The sequence below is a fragment of the Dryobates pubescens genome, chromosome Z (assembly GCF_014839835.1).
Source record: "Dryobates pubescens isolate bDryPub1 chromosome Z, bDryPub1.pri, whole genome shotgun sequence".
Taxonomy (NCBI): Eukaryota; Metazoa; Chordata; class Aves; order Piciformes; family Picidae; genus Dryobates; species Dryobates pubescens.
In genome coordinates this window covers 98,983,625-99,000,508 of record NC_071657.1, presented here as the reverse complement: position 1 = coordinate 99,000,508, position 16,884 = coordinate 98,983,625, and the positions used below count along the sequence as shown (strand labels likewise).

Below are 16,884 nucleotides of genomic sequence, written 5' to 3'. Positions count from 1 at the left end.
AGGAGCAATGTTGTTTAGGTGGGTTGGATTGGTTGAGGGGTTGGACACGATGATCTTGGAGGTCTCTTCCAACCTGGTTTGTTTATTATTATTATTATTATTATTATTATTATTATTATTATTATTATTATCTCTTGGTAGGAATAGCATGGTTCTAGATACTCAGAAAGCAGCACATGGACATGATATGAGGAAATGAGAAAAAGCCATTCAGTGTTGTGGACTGAAAAGGCAGATGGTGTGGGCAGGAAGATCCAAGGTCCAAGGAAGAAGAGCAGATATATTGTGAAGCCTGGATATAGGATTTCCAGCAGAGAAATACGAATGTGCAAGAGAAAGAGAAGTAAATGAATGAGACAGTGAGGACAAATGAGCCAGTATGAGAAATTACAGGGCAGGCTCTCTGATAAGAGACAGGACAAGTTCATAGGGAAGGAGAATAAAGAACAGAAAATTTTAAAAGCCTCCAACAATATTGTTGCAACAAAGAAAAAGGAACAGAAGCTAGCTGAAAGATGAGCAAAATCATCAGTGCTCTACTGGAAGAACTATCAGGTTTACATTTGAAGGGATCAGTGAAGCAGGAGCTTTGTGGCTGCCTTGCAGAGGTGGCCTGATTACTTAATACGATTTTGAACTGCTATTGCTGCTTAGAACTTGCAAATGCAGAGAGAGACAGAAGTGGCAATGTTTTTAATGCCTTTCTTGCTAAGGGTTCACTGCTGTAATTAATGAAGCAGAGACTCTCCATTTTATCAAAAAAAAAATGGTCTCCAACCACATTTTAAAAAACATGGCTTCTTCAATTAAATCATCAGTGTGAGGAACGAACTCACTGCTGAAATTTGTAACCAGTTTATTACAAAACAAAGGCAACGCAGCACTGGGCGCAGAGCGAATTTGCTAGAGGCGCACCCTAACAACACGAGCTGAACTTGTATAGACGGCAAACATATTCATACTCAAACATACATATTCCCCAGCACGCTCCCACCCCTCCATCAGGGCAAACAAAACCTGCGCTTTTGACCTGGCTAGTCTTCAGACCTGTTGGCATCTCACCTTTCTCTCCCAATACCCCACACCATCACCAACCAATCAGCCCAATGATCGAACCCCGCGGTCCCCAGTAATTCCCCTTGCCAAAGCCAAATATTAAAAACAATTTCTCACAATCCCTCCCCCTCTTTCTACTACATTTGGCTTGAGCCATAATAACCTAACTTGGCAACAATTCTACGACAAGCAAAAGGATTCCAATTTCAACTTCCTGGTAAAAGGAATGGAATAACAACCGATGTTCCTTGCCTGAAAATATTTCCTCTTTAACAGGTACCATACACAGGGAGTGGGTATGGGATATACACCGACGTCTGGGTGACAACTTTCTCCCTCCGAGTGGTTAATCCTGGGAATTAGGAGTCCGGTTTGACTTGCAACTCCACTCACGTGGCCTATGGGGTTGCTGCCCACAGGCATGGTTCTAGATCTTCTTCGTGGCAGTTACAGAGGTCTACCCGGCCTTGCCTCCTTCAATCCCCAACAATGCTCTGCTCGGACCACGTCTCCTTCCCTTGCCCAGGGAGGTTGTACCAATTTCGAACCCCAACTGTTTCTAGTTTGTGATGTTTTCAGGCAAGGAACATTACCACTCCTATTCTGATGCTGGAACTCATCTCATGACCATCTTTATGTCCTCCATTTGGGGTACCACAGTCCATTCAGTGGATGGATCCACCAGTCCTTTAACTCTGGTTCTGTATTGCAGTCTCTGTGGTCCCACTAGCTGAACACAGTTTTTGGTGCTTTAACATAGATGAATAAATAAATAAAACAACCTGGAGAGAAAACTACAAAAGGGAGTTCCCAAATAGATCGTAACTGGATTCCTTTGCCCTAATCACTTCAAATTATAACCACATAGATCAATGTTACAATTGTTCCAACAAGCCAGTTTACATTTGATAATCAAGAAGTTAAAGTTTTTGAACCCACAGGAAACCTAGTTACATAACTACAACAGCATACATTTATAACCACACACACTCTCAGCACATCATTATAGTGCAGCAGAAAAATTTACCTCCACTTTTCTAAGTTTTAGTAGGCCTAATTACTAATTCAACCTGTTTGCCATTACTAATGTTGGAGGAGAATTTATCCACACCTGGGGACGTGGTCTTAGATTTTTGATTGGACTTCTTCCAGTTCAGTCAGGATAAAATACTCCTCGATTATAACAAATACCATTTCTTACAACATTTACACTTTACCCACCCCCAATGCCATCAAGTCCCAGGATGTTTTATACACAGAATGAAACGGGGGCTTTCCTTGATGTTTTCTTGCAGTGCAGATTCAGTGTCACACAATGTCAGGTGTTTCAAAAGGTGGGTTTGTCGCGCTAGCTCCAGAGCCTTCAGACTGAGGTGTTCAGAGGCACATTCCTGAAGCGGTCCTTTTGCTCACGAAACACGAGTCCACCCTTGTTCTGCAGTATGGACAGCTGGATCTGTTGTTAACAAAAACAAGAAAAGATCCTTCCCAGGGGGGAGTTAGTGACTCTCCTTTCCAAGTTTTTATTAACACTTTACCCCCAGCTTTACTTTTATATATATCAGGAATGCCAAAGGTGGGATCTGAGACCAGAACAAAACACAAAGTTGCTTTCTGGGCCCCCTCTACTACTAAGGGCTGCTGATAAGCAAATCGGCCCTCACCTACTTACAGAGTCTAATAACTTGGAACAGTGCCCTACAGGATTTTTACTTTGGTTATGCTGTCTTTTACTTTGGTTATACTGTCTGTTGGGACAGGTTGGACTTGATGATCCTTGGGGTCTCTTCCAACCTTGGTTATACTGTGATACTGTGATACTTCCAGTCCAGTCCTGGGTCAACACCCCATATGCTGTTTGGTTAAAAAGATAAATGATTTGTCATGTCAGGCAAATTTAAAACAGGGCATCAATCAACATTCTTTTTATTTATCCAATCACTCATCCTCTTCTGGACTCCATTTAACATTACTATTGAGGGCTAATTCCTCATGTAAGAATTTTGCCCTTTTTTTGTTTTACCTCTATCCATAATCAACAGTACCCCAGAAATCCAAGCAGCTGCCTGACTTCTGACCTTCCCTTACAGCAGTTACCAACATTCTAGCTTTTGCCTTGTTTCTCTTCATCCCTCCTTACAAACACCCTCTGACCTTCACACAGTAATTCCTCTAAACCTCTGTCTTGCCAATCCTCGATCTTTTCCAATTTCTTTCTAATATCTGCCCATGATTTGTCACAAACAGCATCCTCGTTTCAAATGCCCAACCTTCCCACAATCTACTTTTCTCTCTAGGCCCTTCCTCCATTATCCTTTTTGCCTTATCCTTATCCTGCATATTGTGCCTCCAATACGCTACCCCAGAGGGCTGTCTGGGGATATATCCCTGGGTACCCTTGTTGCTCCCATGTTTCCCGGGGCTGCTCTACACCTGACCCTTGCCCCATTTCCCGAGGTCCACGCTTTCCATCACCAACCGCTTCATCCCTTCACTGGCCAAGTCCCTCATGGGATATTGGAAACGCAGTTAGAAGGACTCTACACTCGCTTCGTGGATCCGGACTGTCCAGCCCATGTCTCCTGCACACACTCTCACTGACCTCAATACCCGCCCAACCGGACAATACTTACAGCCCTTTTCTTGCCCGGGATTTTGTGCACAAGAATTACAGGCTGTCACGACAAACCGCGAGCTCCTTCCCTTGCCTTTATCTTACAATGTTGGCTGGATCATCTACCTGTGTTCCGAGAGGCTTCCAGGGTCCTCCCAGGCATGATCTGCTAAGTGGCCACTAGTACACACATTCCCCAAACTGGCCAACCTACTGCTATTCTGCCAATACCTTCTATCACTAGTAGCATCCCTCTGCTGCTCTCTGTGGCAAGAGAAATGACAAAAGGGTGCAATTTACTCCAAGATTTTCCCCTACAATTACAATATTATCCTCCCTTCTAGATGACATCCTGCTTTGTAGACTGTATTTGAACCTGTCAGTAAATCTAGGCATCATGCTTACCAAAATACAAATAAATTTAAAACCCACTCTTTGAATAATAAAACCCAAATGTGGACCACTTTGTAATAATAATAATGATAATAATGAAAATGACAATGATAATAATAATAGAGAGGGACCTGGGGGTGCTGATTGACACCCGCCTAAACATGAGCCAGCAGTTGCCCAGGTGGCCAAGAAGGCCAATGGCATCCTGGCCTGTATTAGGAATAGTGTGGCCAGCAGGAGCAGGGGGGTCATTGTGCCCCTGTACTCTGCACTGGTTAGGCCACACCTTGAGTACTGTGTCCAGTTCTGGGCCCCTCAGTTTAAGAAGGACATCGAGACACTTGAACGTGTCCAGAGAAGGGCAACAAGGCTGGGGAGAGGCCTTGAGCACAGCCCTATGAGGAGAGGCTGAGGGAGCTGGGATTGTTTAGCCTGGAGAAGAGAAGGATCAGAGGTGACCTCATTGCCCTATACAACTACCTGAAAGGTGGTTGTAGACAGGAGGGGGTTGGTCTCTTCTCCCAGGCAACCAGCACCAGAACAAGGGGACACAGTCTCAAGTTGTGCCAGGGGAGGTTTAGACTCGAGGTGAGGAAAAAGTTCTTCACTGAGTGAGTCATTCGTCATTGGAATGTGCTGCCCAGGGAGGTGGTGGAGTCACCGTCCCTGGAGGTGTTCAAGGGGAGATTGGACGTGGCACTTGGTGCCATGGTCTAGTTGTGAGGTCTGTTGGAACAGGTTGGACTTGATGATCCTTGGGGTCTCTTCCAACCTTAGTTACTGTGATACTGTGATACTGTGTGATGATGATGATGATGATAATAATAATAATAATAATAATAATAATAATAATAATAATAATAATAATAATAATAATAATGCCTCTGCAGTCTGATAAACATGGATACTGACATACAGAGATTAATGTTGTTTTGTCAGGATGAATTATACCCTTCTTCAAAAGCTGGAAAAAGAAGTGTGAAATTTTTAATTAGTGTGGCTATTTTTCTTCCCAAGTAAAGCCAAAACAAGTTGTAATTTTGAAAAGATAAAAAATACCAAAACTATTCTGGCTGCAAACATTACAGGTAGGGAGTTTCTTTGTCAGTGATGAACAGGTTGGGTTGGATCCAGACCTACAGCTGCAAATGTGCTGAAATATCCCTTTAACCGGCATGTGGAACAGCTGTCAGGGAAGAGAATTTGTGAGGTGAACTTATACACATTTTCCAAGTCCTGGCAGTCTGCTCAGCTTTTCAAAAATTGCATTGTATTCAATCTGGATCACATTCATAAAGGGAATGTGCCTAAAAAAGAATTACAAACAAACATAGCAGACCTGGAGAGTTAGTAAAGGTTCATCTAAGCCTTTAACATGCCAGTAAAATAATGACATGAATTTTCTAATCCAGAACAGGAAGCCATATTACTAGTGATACACCTTGTTCTTCTGTCTCTGAGCTAAGAAGGCCTGGATTTATTAATAAAATGCTGTGAGTATGCATCTGAAGTCACAGACAAAATAAAAGCCATTTCCCCTGAAAAATTATGGCCAAAACTCTGGAAGAGCAGAAAAGACATGCAGTTACTGAGCAGAATAAATGCACCTTGATTTAACAAATTAGAAATAATTGTCTTTCCAAGAATACAGCTGTTTAAAATTCTTCATAATTTATCAGATTCTTCTCTCAGAAACTGTGATGTTTATTATGTCACAGATATTACTGGCTGAAAAGAGCCAGTTAAACATCGAAAGTTCAGCCTGCATTAAAAAAATCTTTTAAGGTGAATTTTCTATTTACATTTCAGCTTAGAAACAACTCTTAATTTGAAAAATGTATTGAATTACTTGAGATGTTTGTCCATGGAAATAAATGTACTTACATGGCTTTAGGACAAACAGTCCAGTATTTTGCTGCATTAAGTTTTGCCCTTTTTTTGGTTGTTTTGTTTGTTTGGTTGGGTTGGTTTTGTTTTGTTCTTATTATCTTTTAAATTGACTAAATCTCCAGGTTGTGGTTTAAATTATGATAAGCACTTAGTAAGCCACTTCCTGTAATATGTTTGGGACATCTTACAAATGGAATACGAAACAAAGAACTCAGCAATATCCAGTTTAAATAATCAGCTTGCACTAACTTCATTTGTTGACAAAAGCACAAAGAGAATATTTTTACATTGAGAAGGCTTCTTTTGATCTGCTTTTTAATTCAGGAGATCCTAAGGTTTTCCAGTATGTGTTTATATGGTTGTTGAATCAGGATTTTTTTTTTAATTAAATTGAAATTGATTTTTTTTTCTTAGTTCAGACAATACATAATCAGTATTGGGTTTATGTCCAAATGCTAAAATCTAATTATTTTCCAAATATAACTCTCAGTTGTTAAACACATCACTTCCCCTTCACACACTTTTAATGAGGATGTGCAAAAAAGAAATACTGGGTGTTTGAAACAAACTGGCAAGTTACTGCTCCTAGGATGAACAAAGCAGGCTGAATTCCTAAATCTCTTCTGTCAAAAGTGGCATGTTATTAAAAACAATGCTACCAAACCAAATTCTTAGCTGGACTTTTGGCTACACTATCAGACCAGTCATCTCTGCACTTGCTATGCAATCTGCAACGGAGGGGAGGAAGAATGAGTGTTTTGTATGTGCATGTGTGCATGCACTACTGAAGTACTGAGAAAGGAAACTTTGGGTCTCAACACCCTGTAGGCTTGCAGTGGTGCTAATGCTGTTAGCTGTAGAGTTAATTCCCTGATGGTTTTGCATTGGTTTTCTAGAAGTCCTGTTTCTTGTTATATACATACATTTAGGGACTTTTGAGTTTGTTTAGGCAATGCTTTTTTCTAAACCTTGAAACTGAGACGATCTTCCTGTGTCTGGCCGAAAGCAAGCTTGCTCAACTTGTATAGGTGCTGTTTTCAGCAGTTCTGCATTCATGTTTTTCTCGACAAAATCTTTCAGCCTGCATCAGTAGGAGATTCACACAGAAAAATCACATATTCATATTCTTCAGAAGTACCACAAGCATGTCAGTTCTCAACACTTAAGCATATAGGTTAGGGGCAAGCAAGCAAGCAAATATCTGCTGCTTAAAAGCAATTTAAGGCAATGCATTTTTTACTTTTCTTAGCAACAGTTAAATGTGTTAGTGCAATTAAAACTGATTAAGTTGTTAAGATGCCCTAACTTGATTGCATCCAGTCATGACTCAATTTTTTTCAAACTTGAGTAGAAAAACAAACCTATCCTTTAGTCACTGATGCTTGTTTTACAGCATTGCTTAGAGCTGCATGAGAATTTCTGTTGCATGAACAGTCCAACAGTGACACTGATGAATTGTCCTGGAGTCTTCTGAGTCCAGCTCTTTTCTGGTTTGAAGTCCTACATCCTCTGGTTTAATCCAGCCCCTTCTTCAACATACAAACCAAACCCCTGTACTGCAACAGCTTCTTTTCTCACCCAGTTGCCTCAGTGACCCCCAGTCAGACTGCCTTATGAATTTAGAACTCTGGCAAGTCCATGCTCTGTTTCTCCTTAAGACTGGGTAATTCTGTAAAACCTGATGCACTCCAGTTGCTCACAGTTGTCCAACATTCTTCTGGCATCTCAATGGCCTGCTATATTATCACAGAATATCTGGTTGGAAGTGACCTTGAACATCATCCAACCTTCAACTGTTCCTTTCCAGTCCATTAGTCTGTAATGGATATGGTCATTTTGTCTTTCTCAGTTCTGAGAGAGAGCCTCAACTTAGGTGCTAATTCAGTTCATCTGGAAGTAAGATAGCAATTTCTTTGACCTAACACTGAAGACTTCAACAGAGCAAACTGCAAGCATTTGAAGGCTTCTTTCAAACTTAAGAGAAGTGTATATTTAGGAACTGAGATGCTAAAAAGGTGGCAGGAAGAATTAAAATACTTTCTTGTACAAAATACCATTATATTTGGCAAACTTCAGGTATGCATAGTTTAGTATATATTAGGCATGTGTAGTAATCCTCATTTGTTCTGAGCTGTCTTTTAGATCTCTGATCATAAGGTGGCTAAGATTTTTTTGTTCATCAATACGTCAGAGTGGAGTGACTTGATTTGTGTTCCATCTGAAGTTAATTGGTGTGTTTGGAAACACATCTGAAGTATTCTCTGGTGAGATTTATGCTGGAGAATTGTTTTTTCCCTTTGATATCTCTTCCTAAGTCTAACTTTCTTAGTCCAATGAGAACTATTATAACCAGCCTTTCTTGTGGCTAAGATAATGGACTTCTCAGGGAGTGTGGCTTTTCTGAGACAATCCTCTTCCATCTGTTTAAGGTCAGGTTAAGTAGATTGAACTCTCCAGAACTCTCAATATTACAGCAATACTCTTGACTAATTAGGGCAAGCTCTGTTGCAGTATTAAAAAGAAGTACCAGGAGGACATAAGTGATGGTGCTAGAGAAAAACGTAGTGTTCAGAAACACTCAGACAATAGCTGAGAAGAGTTGGCTTCATTCATTCAGTGTCTAATTTCTGCCTACTGTGTGACAGAACAAGTTGTTTCAAGTAGCTCGTAGAAAAAAAATCCTTTAAGGTACATATTCCCAGAAATAAAGAAATAGTCTGGGAAAAAGAACTTCCTCCTCTGTAGCTCATGACTCCATCAACAATTTTAATTGCTCAGTCTTTCAACTCTAAGTCCCCATCTGCAGACAGTGTCATAATCTCTAGCACCTGCCTCGTCCTCCAAATGGCACTCAGACTTCCAATGAGATGTAAATCACTAACAGCTCACTGAGTTTCTGGGGAAAGCTGTAAGCCAGTTTCTGTCCTACCCCATAATGTGGGTATAACATTGAGAGATGGCTCTCTGCAAATTGAGATTACATGACTTCAGCACAAGTAACGTAACTTGGAGCACTGTGATTTCTGACTCTGCAAAACAGTATTGCAAGCCAGCCCACTCGGATTCTCCAGATGTGGATGATGACAAAGTGCTAGCTGTGTGGAGCAGCCAGCATCACCTAGTGCTTGCTGCTCTTAGAGCACAGCTTCTGCTGACCCATATCATTATGTGATGAAGAGTACAATCTGGAATCAGATTTCACCACTACTAAAATCTGAATCTCAGCAACACACAGATTTTTCAGCACAACAAATTAGTATGTTTCTTGTGTGCTTATTTGGCTTTACCTGTAAAATGTTATTGTGGCAGGAAAAAAAATCATAGTAAGTTAGGGTAAATGATCACTTTACTGCATTCCACATTTGTGGTTTTACATGTTATATTTGCACCAGCATATGTGCAAGCAAAACATGACTGTCTCATATGAGCTGTATTCATAGCATGTTATTGGACAGTATGTCTGAATCAGCCTTGTGTACATAGATGACTGGATGTGATGTTTAGTCCAAATATAGATATTTACACTTGAAAAAGGAGGCTGCAGTAGATTTTTGGGTTCAAACACAAAACTACTTTCTGTTCATCTTCTGTTTTGTACATTGTATATAGAAAATATGGATTTTTGCTTTGCTCTTTTGCTTCCTATGTTTCTATATTAAGAAAAAAAAATGCCCAAATACAACTCTAAAACTGGAGCAGATTATTGTGGCACTATGGCAAAAGCCTTAGTTCTTGCTGTGGAGCACATTTCAGGAATTCCAGAGAGTCACTGTTCCACAGGGCTAAAGCCAGACCAGCATCCTTAGTCAGTGCTTATCCGGGGGGGGTGTGTGGGGGTAATTTTTCATTCAAATAGAGGAGTATGACAACCCAGTATGATTATACTTCAAACTGTTAGAGTGTTAAGATTCTTTCCAGCAGTCTTATAATTCATGCTAGAAAAACTGTATCAAGATTTACCAGCTATTTGACTCTGTCTTTTCCATGAATAGATATATGTCAAATTGGTATAAGTATCTTTTGTACATTTCCTCCCTCCTATGTTAAGACAGGGCTTTTATTTGTCTTGTTTACATCTCCCATCTGCAGTATATATCCTCATGTATTCTCTGATACTCTTCACACTTGTCTAGAAAGTCTTAATCTGAGTTTACCATAGCCTTTACAAAGACAAACCTTATTTAGAACCTTCCCTGCCAAGCTTTAACTGGCAAGTGCAGACTCACATTTTGTGTGGTGATCTGGGACTCACTTCTTACAAGGAGCTGCTGAAGGAACTGTATTTGTTTAGTCTGCAGAAAGGGAGGCTGAGGGAAAACCTTTTGGGTCTTCACAACTACCTAAAAGGAGGTGTTGGTGAGACGGGTGTTAGTCTCTTCTCCCTAGTAACAAGCAATAGGACAAGACGAAATATCCTCAAGTTGCGCCAGTAGAGGTTTAGACTGGATATTAGAAGAAACTTCTTCACCAAAAGGTTATCAGGCTCTCCGGGAGGGTGGCTGAATCACCATTCCTTGACAAGTTTTAAGAAATGCATAGATGTGATGCTAAGGCACATGGTTTAACACCAGACTTGCTATAGTTAGAGGGTGGTTGGACTCAATGATAGTAAAGGCCTTTTCCATCTGAAACAATTCTGTGATACCTTGACATTTCTTTGAACACATTACAAAACTCTCCTTAACTGTATCCTAGCAGGTCTGCAGGCTACCTCTGTAGCTACTTCTTTTATTAGATGATTATATTAAATTGTCATTACATCATCCCAGTTTAATTAATAAAGAAGTTTATGTGGTCACCCTGTCTATCCTTGTCTTCCTGCCTGCTCCTCTGTCTGCCCATGCATGCATCTTTTTAGTTCCTTTTCAGTGAGAACAAAGTCAGTTGCTGTCCTGTAAGGGGACAGAAGAGACAAACTAATACAAATCATGAGGAAAGGAAGCAGAATTTTTGCACTTTATTTGGCAAGAGTCAGCTGAACATGTTCATCTAACTTCTGACTTAGTGTCTCCTATCACTTGATGGATGATGAGGGAGGTGAGTACTAGTAATTTCCTGAATGTGCTAACCTTGCTTGTCAGTCTGGGACTACTTTTGGGGTAGCAACTGTAAACTGAAAGTTCAGGGGGGCAACAGTAGACCAAACTTTGACTTGTGAGCTCAAACCGATGTTTTCCAACCATTATGAGGGAGTAGGGGAAAGCAACTCACTGCTCTGCCTCCTCAGACTCAATCTGTCTCTCCTAATTTTCCTCTTAAAATGGTTACAACTCAAGTCGTCTGAGACAAGGCCAAGTCCCTTGTCAGTCTTCAAAACATAAAACTTTTATCTTAACTTCTCCAGGGTAGGGACTGTCATAGATTGTATGAGGTGAATTCAAGTATGTTTCATAGCAACAGTTAGAAAGCAAAACACAGAAAATTTACGAAAGGCCAGGCTTCATCACTTTGATGTGGTGAATAATTTGCAATGAATACAATTTTTGGTCTGCTAATGGAAATTTGGCCCATGTTTTATGTAACAGAAATTAATCTCATGTACTGTTGTGTACTTTAACAGTCTTTTCTTGGTGGTGATGAATTTGATAATGTTAAATTTTGTGGATGAGTGAAAATTATTATGCTTTCAAATCTGTCTTTTCTTGGAAAAATGAAGACATGAGCAAGTATACCAGGCATTCTAATTAACAGAGTCTAATACTGATATGAAGAATTTCTTCTATCTTAAAGGTTAACAGTTCTGTCTATATTTAGAAGCTTGTGATATATTGCAGTGTTCACACTCCCTCTTGCTGCTTCCATATATAGATGCACGGCACTCTCCTACCCAGAATCCAGACAGAATTATCTATCAGTTTTCATATCATCTGAAAAAGAAACAGCAGGACTCTTACACATTGTAGTGTTTATTACACCAGAGTACACTGTGGATCAATGGGACTTTCACTGAATTGTATGTTCTTGCTCTTCTGTACAAAAAGTAACACAGTCACTTAAGACATGTTTGCTCCCTTTCTGAGCACTCTTACCTTTTCCAGATTTCCTGACTCAATGAGGGTTAAAGATTACACAACACACTATGCAATTGCTTTTCTATTCAAATGGGTTTGGTGCATGATAAACTGCTCTGTGAAAGCTGCATACATCTGTACTTTCAGTATCACACATTAACTGAAATAATGATAATTTCTGGAATTGTTGGTCTTCATGCAAAGGGCATTTGAAAAGTGAAAATTAAATTGTGTGCTGATTTCAGTGCATTAAATATGTAATACCTCCTCTAAAAATAAAGAGTGACAGAATTTTACCAATATTCTCCAATGAAATGCAGTTCAGCAAAACCTCGGGTAGAATGAAGTTTGAAAATCAGAGGAGTGAGGTCAAAAAAAGCCACAGCAAAGACTTCCAGAGCCAAAGCCCAGACAACATGTACTTGTTGTCTCTTACAAGTGCCACAGCATTCAAGGGGTGGCAAACAGGGACACTGGAAGTGAAGCAGAGCAAGGAAATAGCATCCAGTAAGATCTACAAGGTAACTTGAGAAGGACCATCCTATTTTCCTAGTTCTGCCAAACTGCGCTTTGAATTTTAAGCACCGACTAATATTCTGTGCATTTGTGTCGTATATTGGGCATTCAGAGTGTTTTCCACTGACAGATTCTTTTGACATAAGGAGGAAATACTCTAACCAGCTTATTTATAGGTGGAAAAAAACCCTAACCCTAATGCAAATATTTCTGTTCTTTGTCCAGAGCTGCTGCAACTTGTAAAACTTCTGCCCCTTCATCATTTCCCAATGTGGGAATTAGACTAGATCCGCAAGAAAAACAAAGGATTTGCACATTAATTGTAGGCATAGTTTCAGTGAATAACTTGATCACTCAGAAGATGCACTCATTTCTAAGAATTTGCTCAACATACTTTTGTTTTTATTTTTCCTAAACAGCCTGAGTAACAGATAAGTGGGTTGGTGTGAGGAAGATGGGCGAATAATTCACCTGAGGCTCTAGGCTCTTCCGCCCATGTAGAAATCGTTCAGATGAGTAACACGATTTCTTACTCTACTGATTTGATGGGGGCTGAATTAATGAGGTGGGAATTACAAAAATATAGTTATCTTTGTTTTTCCCAAAACCCCACCCCCAAATTAGGTATAAAAACTTACTTGATTATTTACAGGTTCTATTCGGTCGTGAATTCTACCAGGATGCTTATAGGCAACTTGAATACAATTTACAGAATTCAGAAAATGGAGAAGGCTAAGCCACAAAATAGCTTCACCCCACTTACAATCAGAGGCAAGCCAGGTACCTTAGGGAAAGCCGATGAGAACGCCAGGTTGTACTCACGAGGGTAGAGCAGGAGTTTGGCGATGGTCCCTTGGTATCTTGTTGGCAGCAGCGTCCAGGAACTTCAGGTTTTATAATCCAATTTGTAGGTAGTGCAGCATGATGCAAAAGGAAAATGACCCGTCAGAATCAAAGTGTCCACAGACACAGCTGCTACAAGGGAAAAGTGGGCAGCAGCACTGCAAGAAAGCCACAGATTTCAGGGCAGACAGGGTTGCTTCATGGCAGGCAGGGTCCGGGGCGAAGCCGGGTCCAAGTGGAGCAAGCAAGTTGAAGGCAGGAGCCAGAGCAGGAGAGCAAGAGCAAGGGCAGGGGCAGGAGCAGGAGCAGGAGCAAGAGCAAGATGATGGCAAGAGCAAGAGCAAGAGCAAGAGCAGGAGCAGTAGATGATGATGGCAAGAGCCCTGATTACTTTCTAGTCACTCAGTTTAAGGCATTTCTAGACAACGTGTCCAAGTCCAATGTATAATAGGTGTGAAGCACCCCACTTCATCAGAGTTCCAAACCCAGTGGACTTCTCCCACAGGGAAGGAACCTCCATTCTGGCGGGATGAATGGGCACTAGTTACCTGTCCCCAGGCAATTTTGCACCTTGGAAGGCAATTTCACAGTATCACAGTATAACCAAGGTTGGAAGAGACCCCAAGGATCATCAAGTCCAACCTGTCCCAAAAGACCCCACAACTAGACCATGGCACCAAGTGCCACGTCCAATCTCCCCTTGAACACCTCCAGGGACGGTGACTCCACCACCTCCCTGGGCAGCCCATTCCAATGACAAATGACTCGCTCGGTGAAGAACTTTCTCCTCACCTCGAGTCTAAACCTCCCCTGGCACAGCTTGAGACTGTGTCCCCTTGTTCTGGTGCTGGTTGCCTGGGAGAAGAGACCAACCCCTTCCTGGCTACAACCACCTTTCAGGTAGTTGTAGAGGGCAATGAGGTCACCTCTGATCCTTCTCTTCTCCAGGCGAAACAATCCCAGCTCCCTCAGCCTCTCCTCACAGGGCTGTGCTCAAGGCCTCTCCCCAGCCTTGTTGCCCTTCTCTGGACACGTTCAAGTGTCTCGATGTCCTTCCTAAACTGAGGGGCCCAGAACTGGACACAGTAATTTCATGCCTTTCTCTTTCCCCATTCAAGCCTCCACTGATGGAGATGAGGGAAGAGGGGTTTGGATCACACCATAACATCTACACAGCTGTGCCTCTTTTAAGTGTCACACAGAAGAGAAAATTGAGTATACACAATTAATAAAATACACAAATAAAATACACAATAATATACAAATTCCCTTCTTCCCTTTATGAAAGGGAAGAAATTAACAGATATTATGAAGGAACAGGTAAGCCAATTGTTACATAGCAGGTAATAATGTTTCACAGAATTTGAAAACAAATAACATGATTTTTATGGAAGTGAGGTAATGTACATATCCACATGTAAAGAAAGAAACAGGAGAGAAAAAGAAGGGAACAATAAGGTTATCTTCTGCTGAAACCTTTGTGTAATTACATTAACTCATTAAGCAGTCCTGATCAGAAGGTACAGGCTAGGGCAGTTCCTCATGTTTCCATGACCCAATGAAATGTGAAGAGATACTAAACCCAGATAGTCATTCACTTCCCTATTAATGCCCTGGAGTGATTCATCATATGTATAATAACTGATTCCATCTGACTTTATCGGGATATTACAGCCTCTGAGGTCTTCCCATGGTGCCACACTTTTTTCTGGTGGTATGAGGGTCAGGCTTAAATGCTTTCCACACAGGCTGGGACTGTGGTTTCACATGAATCAAGACCTTATTCCAACCACTCCTGCAAGGACCTTATTAAAATTAGACTTCTTCCACAGAGTCTGTAAAAATTCATCTCTCTATTTCACCTAACAGGAGTAAAAGAGGCGATCATAAAAATCTGTTACACAGACACTAAGCATAATATTGGGGAGTTTTGTATCATCCTTACAGGCCCCCAGGTTTAACTGCTTTCTTCATTAGGTTTTTCCAATTCCTGCAAAAACACTGCTGTCCAGTGGACAGTAAATTATAAGAATGATATTGTAGCAACTCAAACCAAGTAATTTTTCTCCATTTATCAGAAAGCCTTTTTCTGATTAGATTTTCATGGGCTTGAAATACGTTGTTAAATACCCATATTCTATGCTTAGACATTAAAATAGCACCGAATCAATGGCAATTTCTGCTGAAAGCTGCTACTCATCACAATAAATTCATTTTAGCAAAATACAGGAAAAGTTAAAATGGAATAATTTTGAATTTCTGTCTTTGAAGAATTTATTTTCATCTTAATTGCTGCTATACACTAGATACGATAACTGAGAACTCCAAGCTTTTCCTTTCCCCTGTCCTCTGGTGAGGTCTGGCTCCATATAAAATTATGTACTTTTTGGAACCTATTTAAGGGGCAGCTTTCAGTGCTGAATCAAAGGAAATCCCTCTTTCCTTTTGCCTTCTCCCCTACAGTATGTCATCCTGGCATCTCGCCAATACATCATCCTGTGGTGTGGGTGAGGTTGCCACAGCAACAGCACACACACAGTCACACCCCCTGTAGCTACAGAAGTGCAAGCCTGTTGGAAAGCTTTAGCAGATTTCTATTCATCTGTGATGCGCTGCCCAGCCATCTGCAGTTACTTGCCCATTCACTGCTCACAAACCTCCTGGTAACCCTTAATAAGGTCACTTTCAGTATTTTCACCTCCATCCTTTAGATGAAATCTCTCCAGATTGGACCTGGACGGTCAGCCATCTGCCCCACCTGTAGTGCAGAAACTGTCTGGCTCATCAGCCATCCCATGGACACACCAGCTGGGCAATAACTAAGTTCATATTTATTTTACAAAGAATGTGTAATGCAGCAGCAGTGAGTAACTGCAGAAGAATTGAACTGAAGTTACCCACAGTGCATTGTAAAACCTAATATTCTTTATGTTAAAGCAGTGAGATAAGTTTTCGCTAATACCTGACTTAAAACTGATCATTTTTTTCAGACACGGAGATGACTTGATTGTGACACCATTTGCTCAGGTAGGCAACATTTTGCCATATTTCTCACATGATCATGCAATTTAAAGTTCAAGTGGCTAAACCAGTTGTTTCCATTGTTAATGTTATGTCAGATATGCTTGAAATGGGAAAAAACAGAAACTTGTAAAAGTCCAACTCTTGTTATTGTTACCACTCCTTTTTAATACTTTTTGGTTCGTTGGAAAGGTTGAAATTCAACAACATGATGAATGCCTTTGAGCTCTTTTCAAATGCTGTAGCAGACAGTCACGATGAAGACAAATTTGTACCCTCTGTTATTATCCTTCTTTTTATAATTACAATTTCTTCTTTTGCCCATGTTTTGTGCATTCATTACAAGGTGATTTTCAGATGCGAGATAAGTTTTACCCAGGATACTTACTTTGGTTTTAAAAAACCAGGTCTACTTGTCTGCTGAGTTTGGGTTTTGGTTTTGTTTGTTTGGTCTGGTTTGGTTTGGTTTTTCCATTCAGATTCTGCTTTATAAAATAAAGCAGAATTCAAATATAATTCAAATTCAATATAATTGAATAT

General features: G+C 40.6%; 1 protein-coding gene across 7 annotated transcripts in view; it reads left to right on the top strand.

The window, feature by feature from the left end:
• Positions 1-16,884, top strand: part of PDE4D (phosphodiesterase 4D) — a 471,410-nt gene that overhangs the window by 348,054 nt on the left and 106,472 nt on the right. For all 7 annotated transcript variants that reach the window (XM_054179046.1, XM_054179052.1, XM_054179049.1 and 4 more), the window contains one exon: positions 16,314-16,350. In XM_054179046.1, coding sequence (XP_054035021.1) covers positions 16,314-16,350 — 37 coding nt within the window. The remainder of the gene's footprint in view (positions 1-16,313; positions 16,351-16,884) is intronic.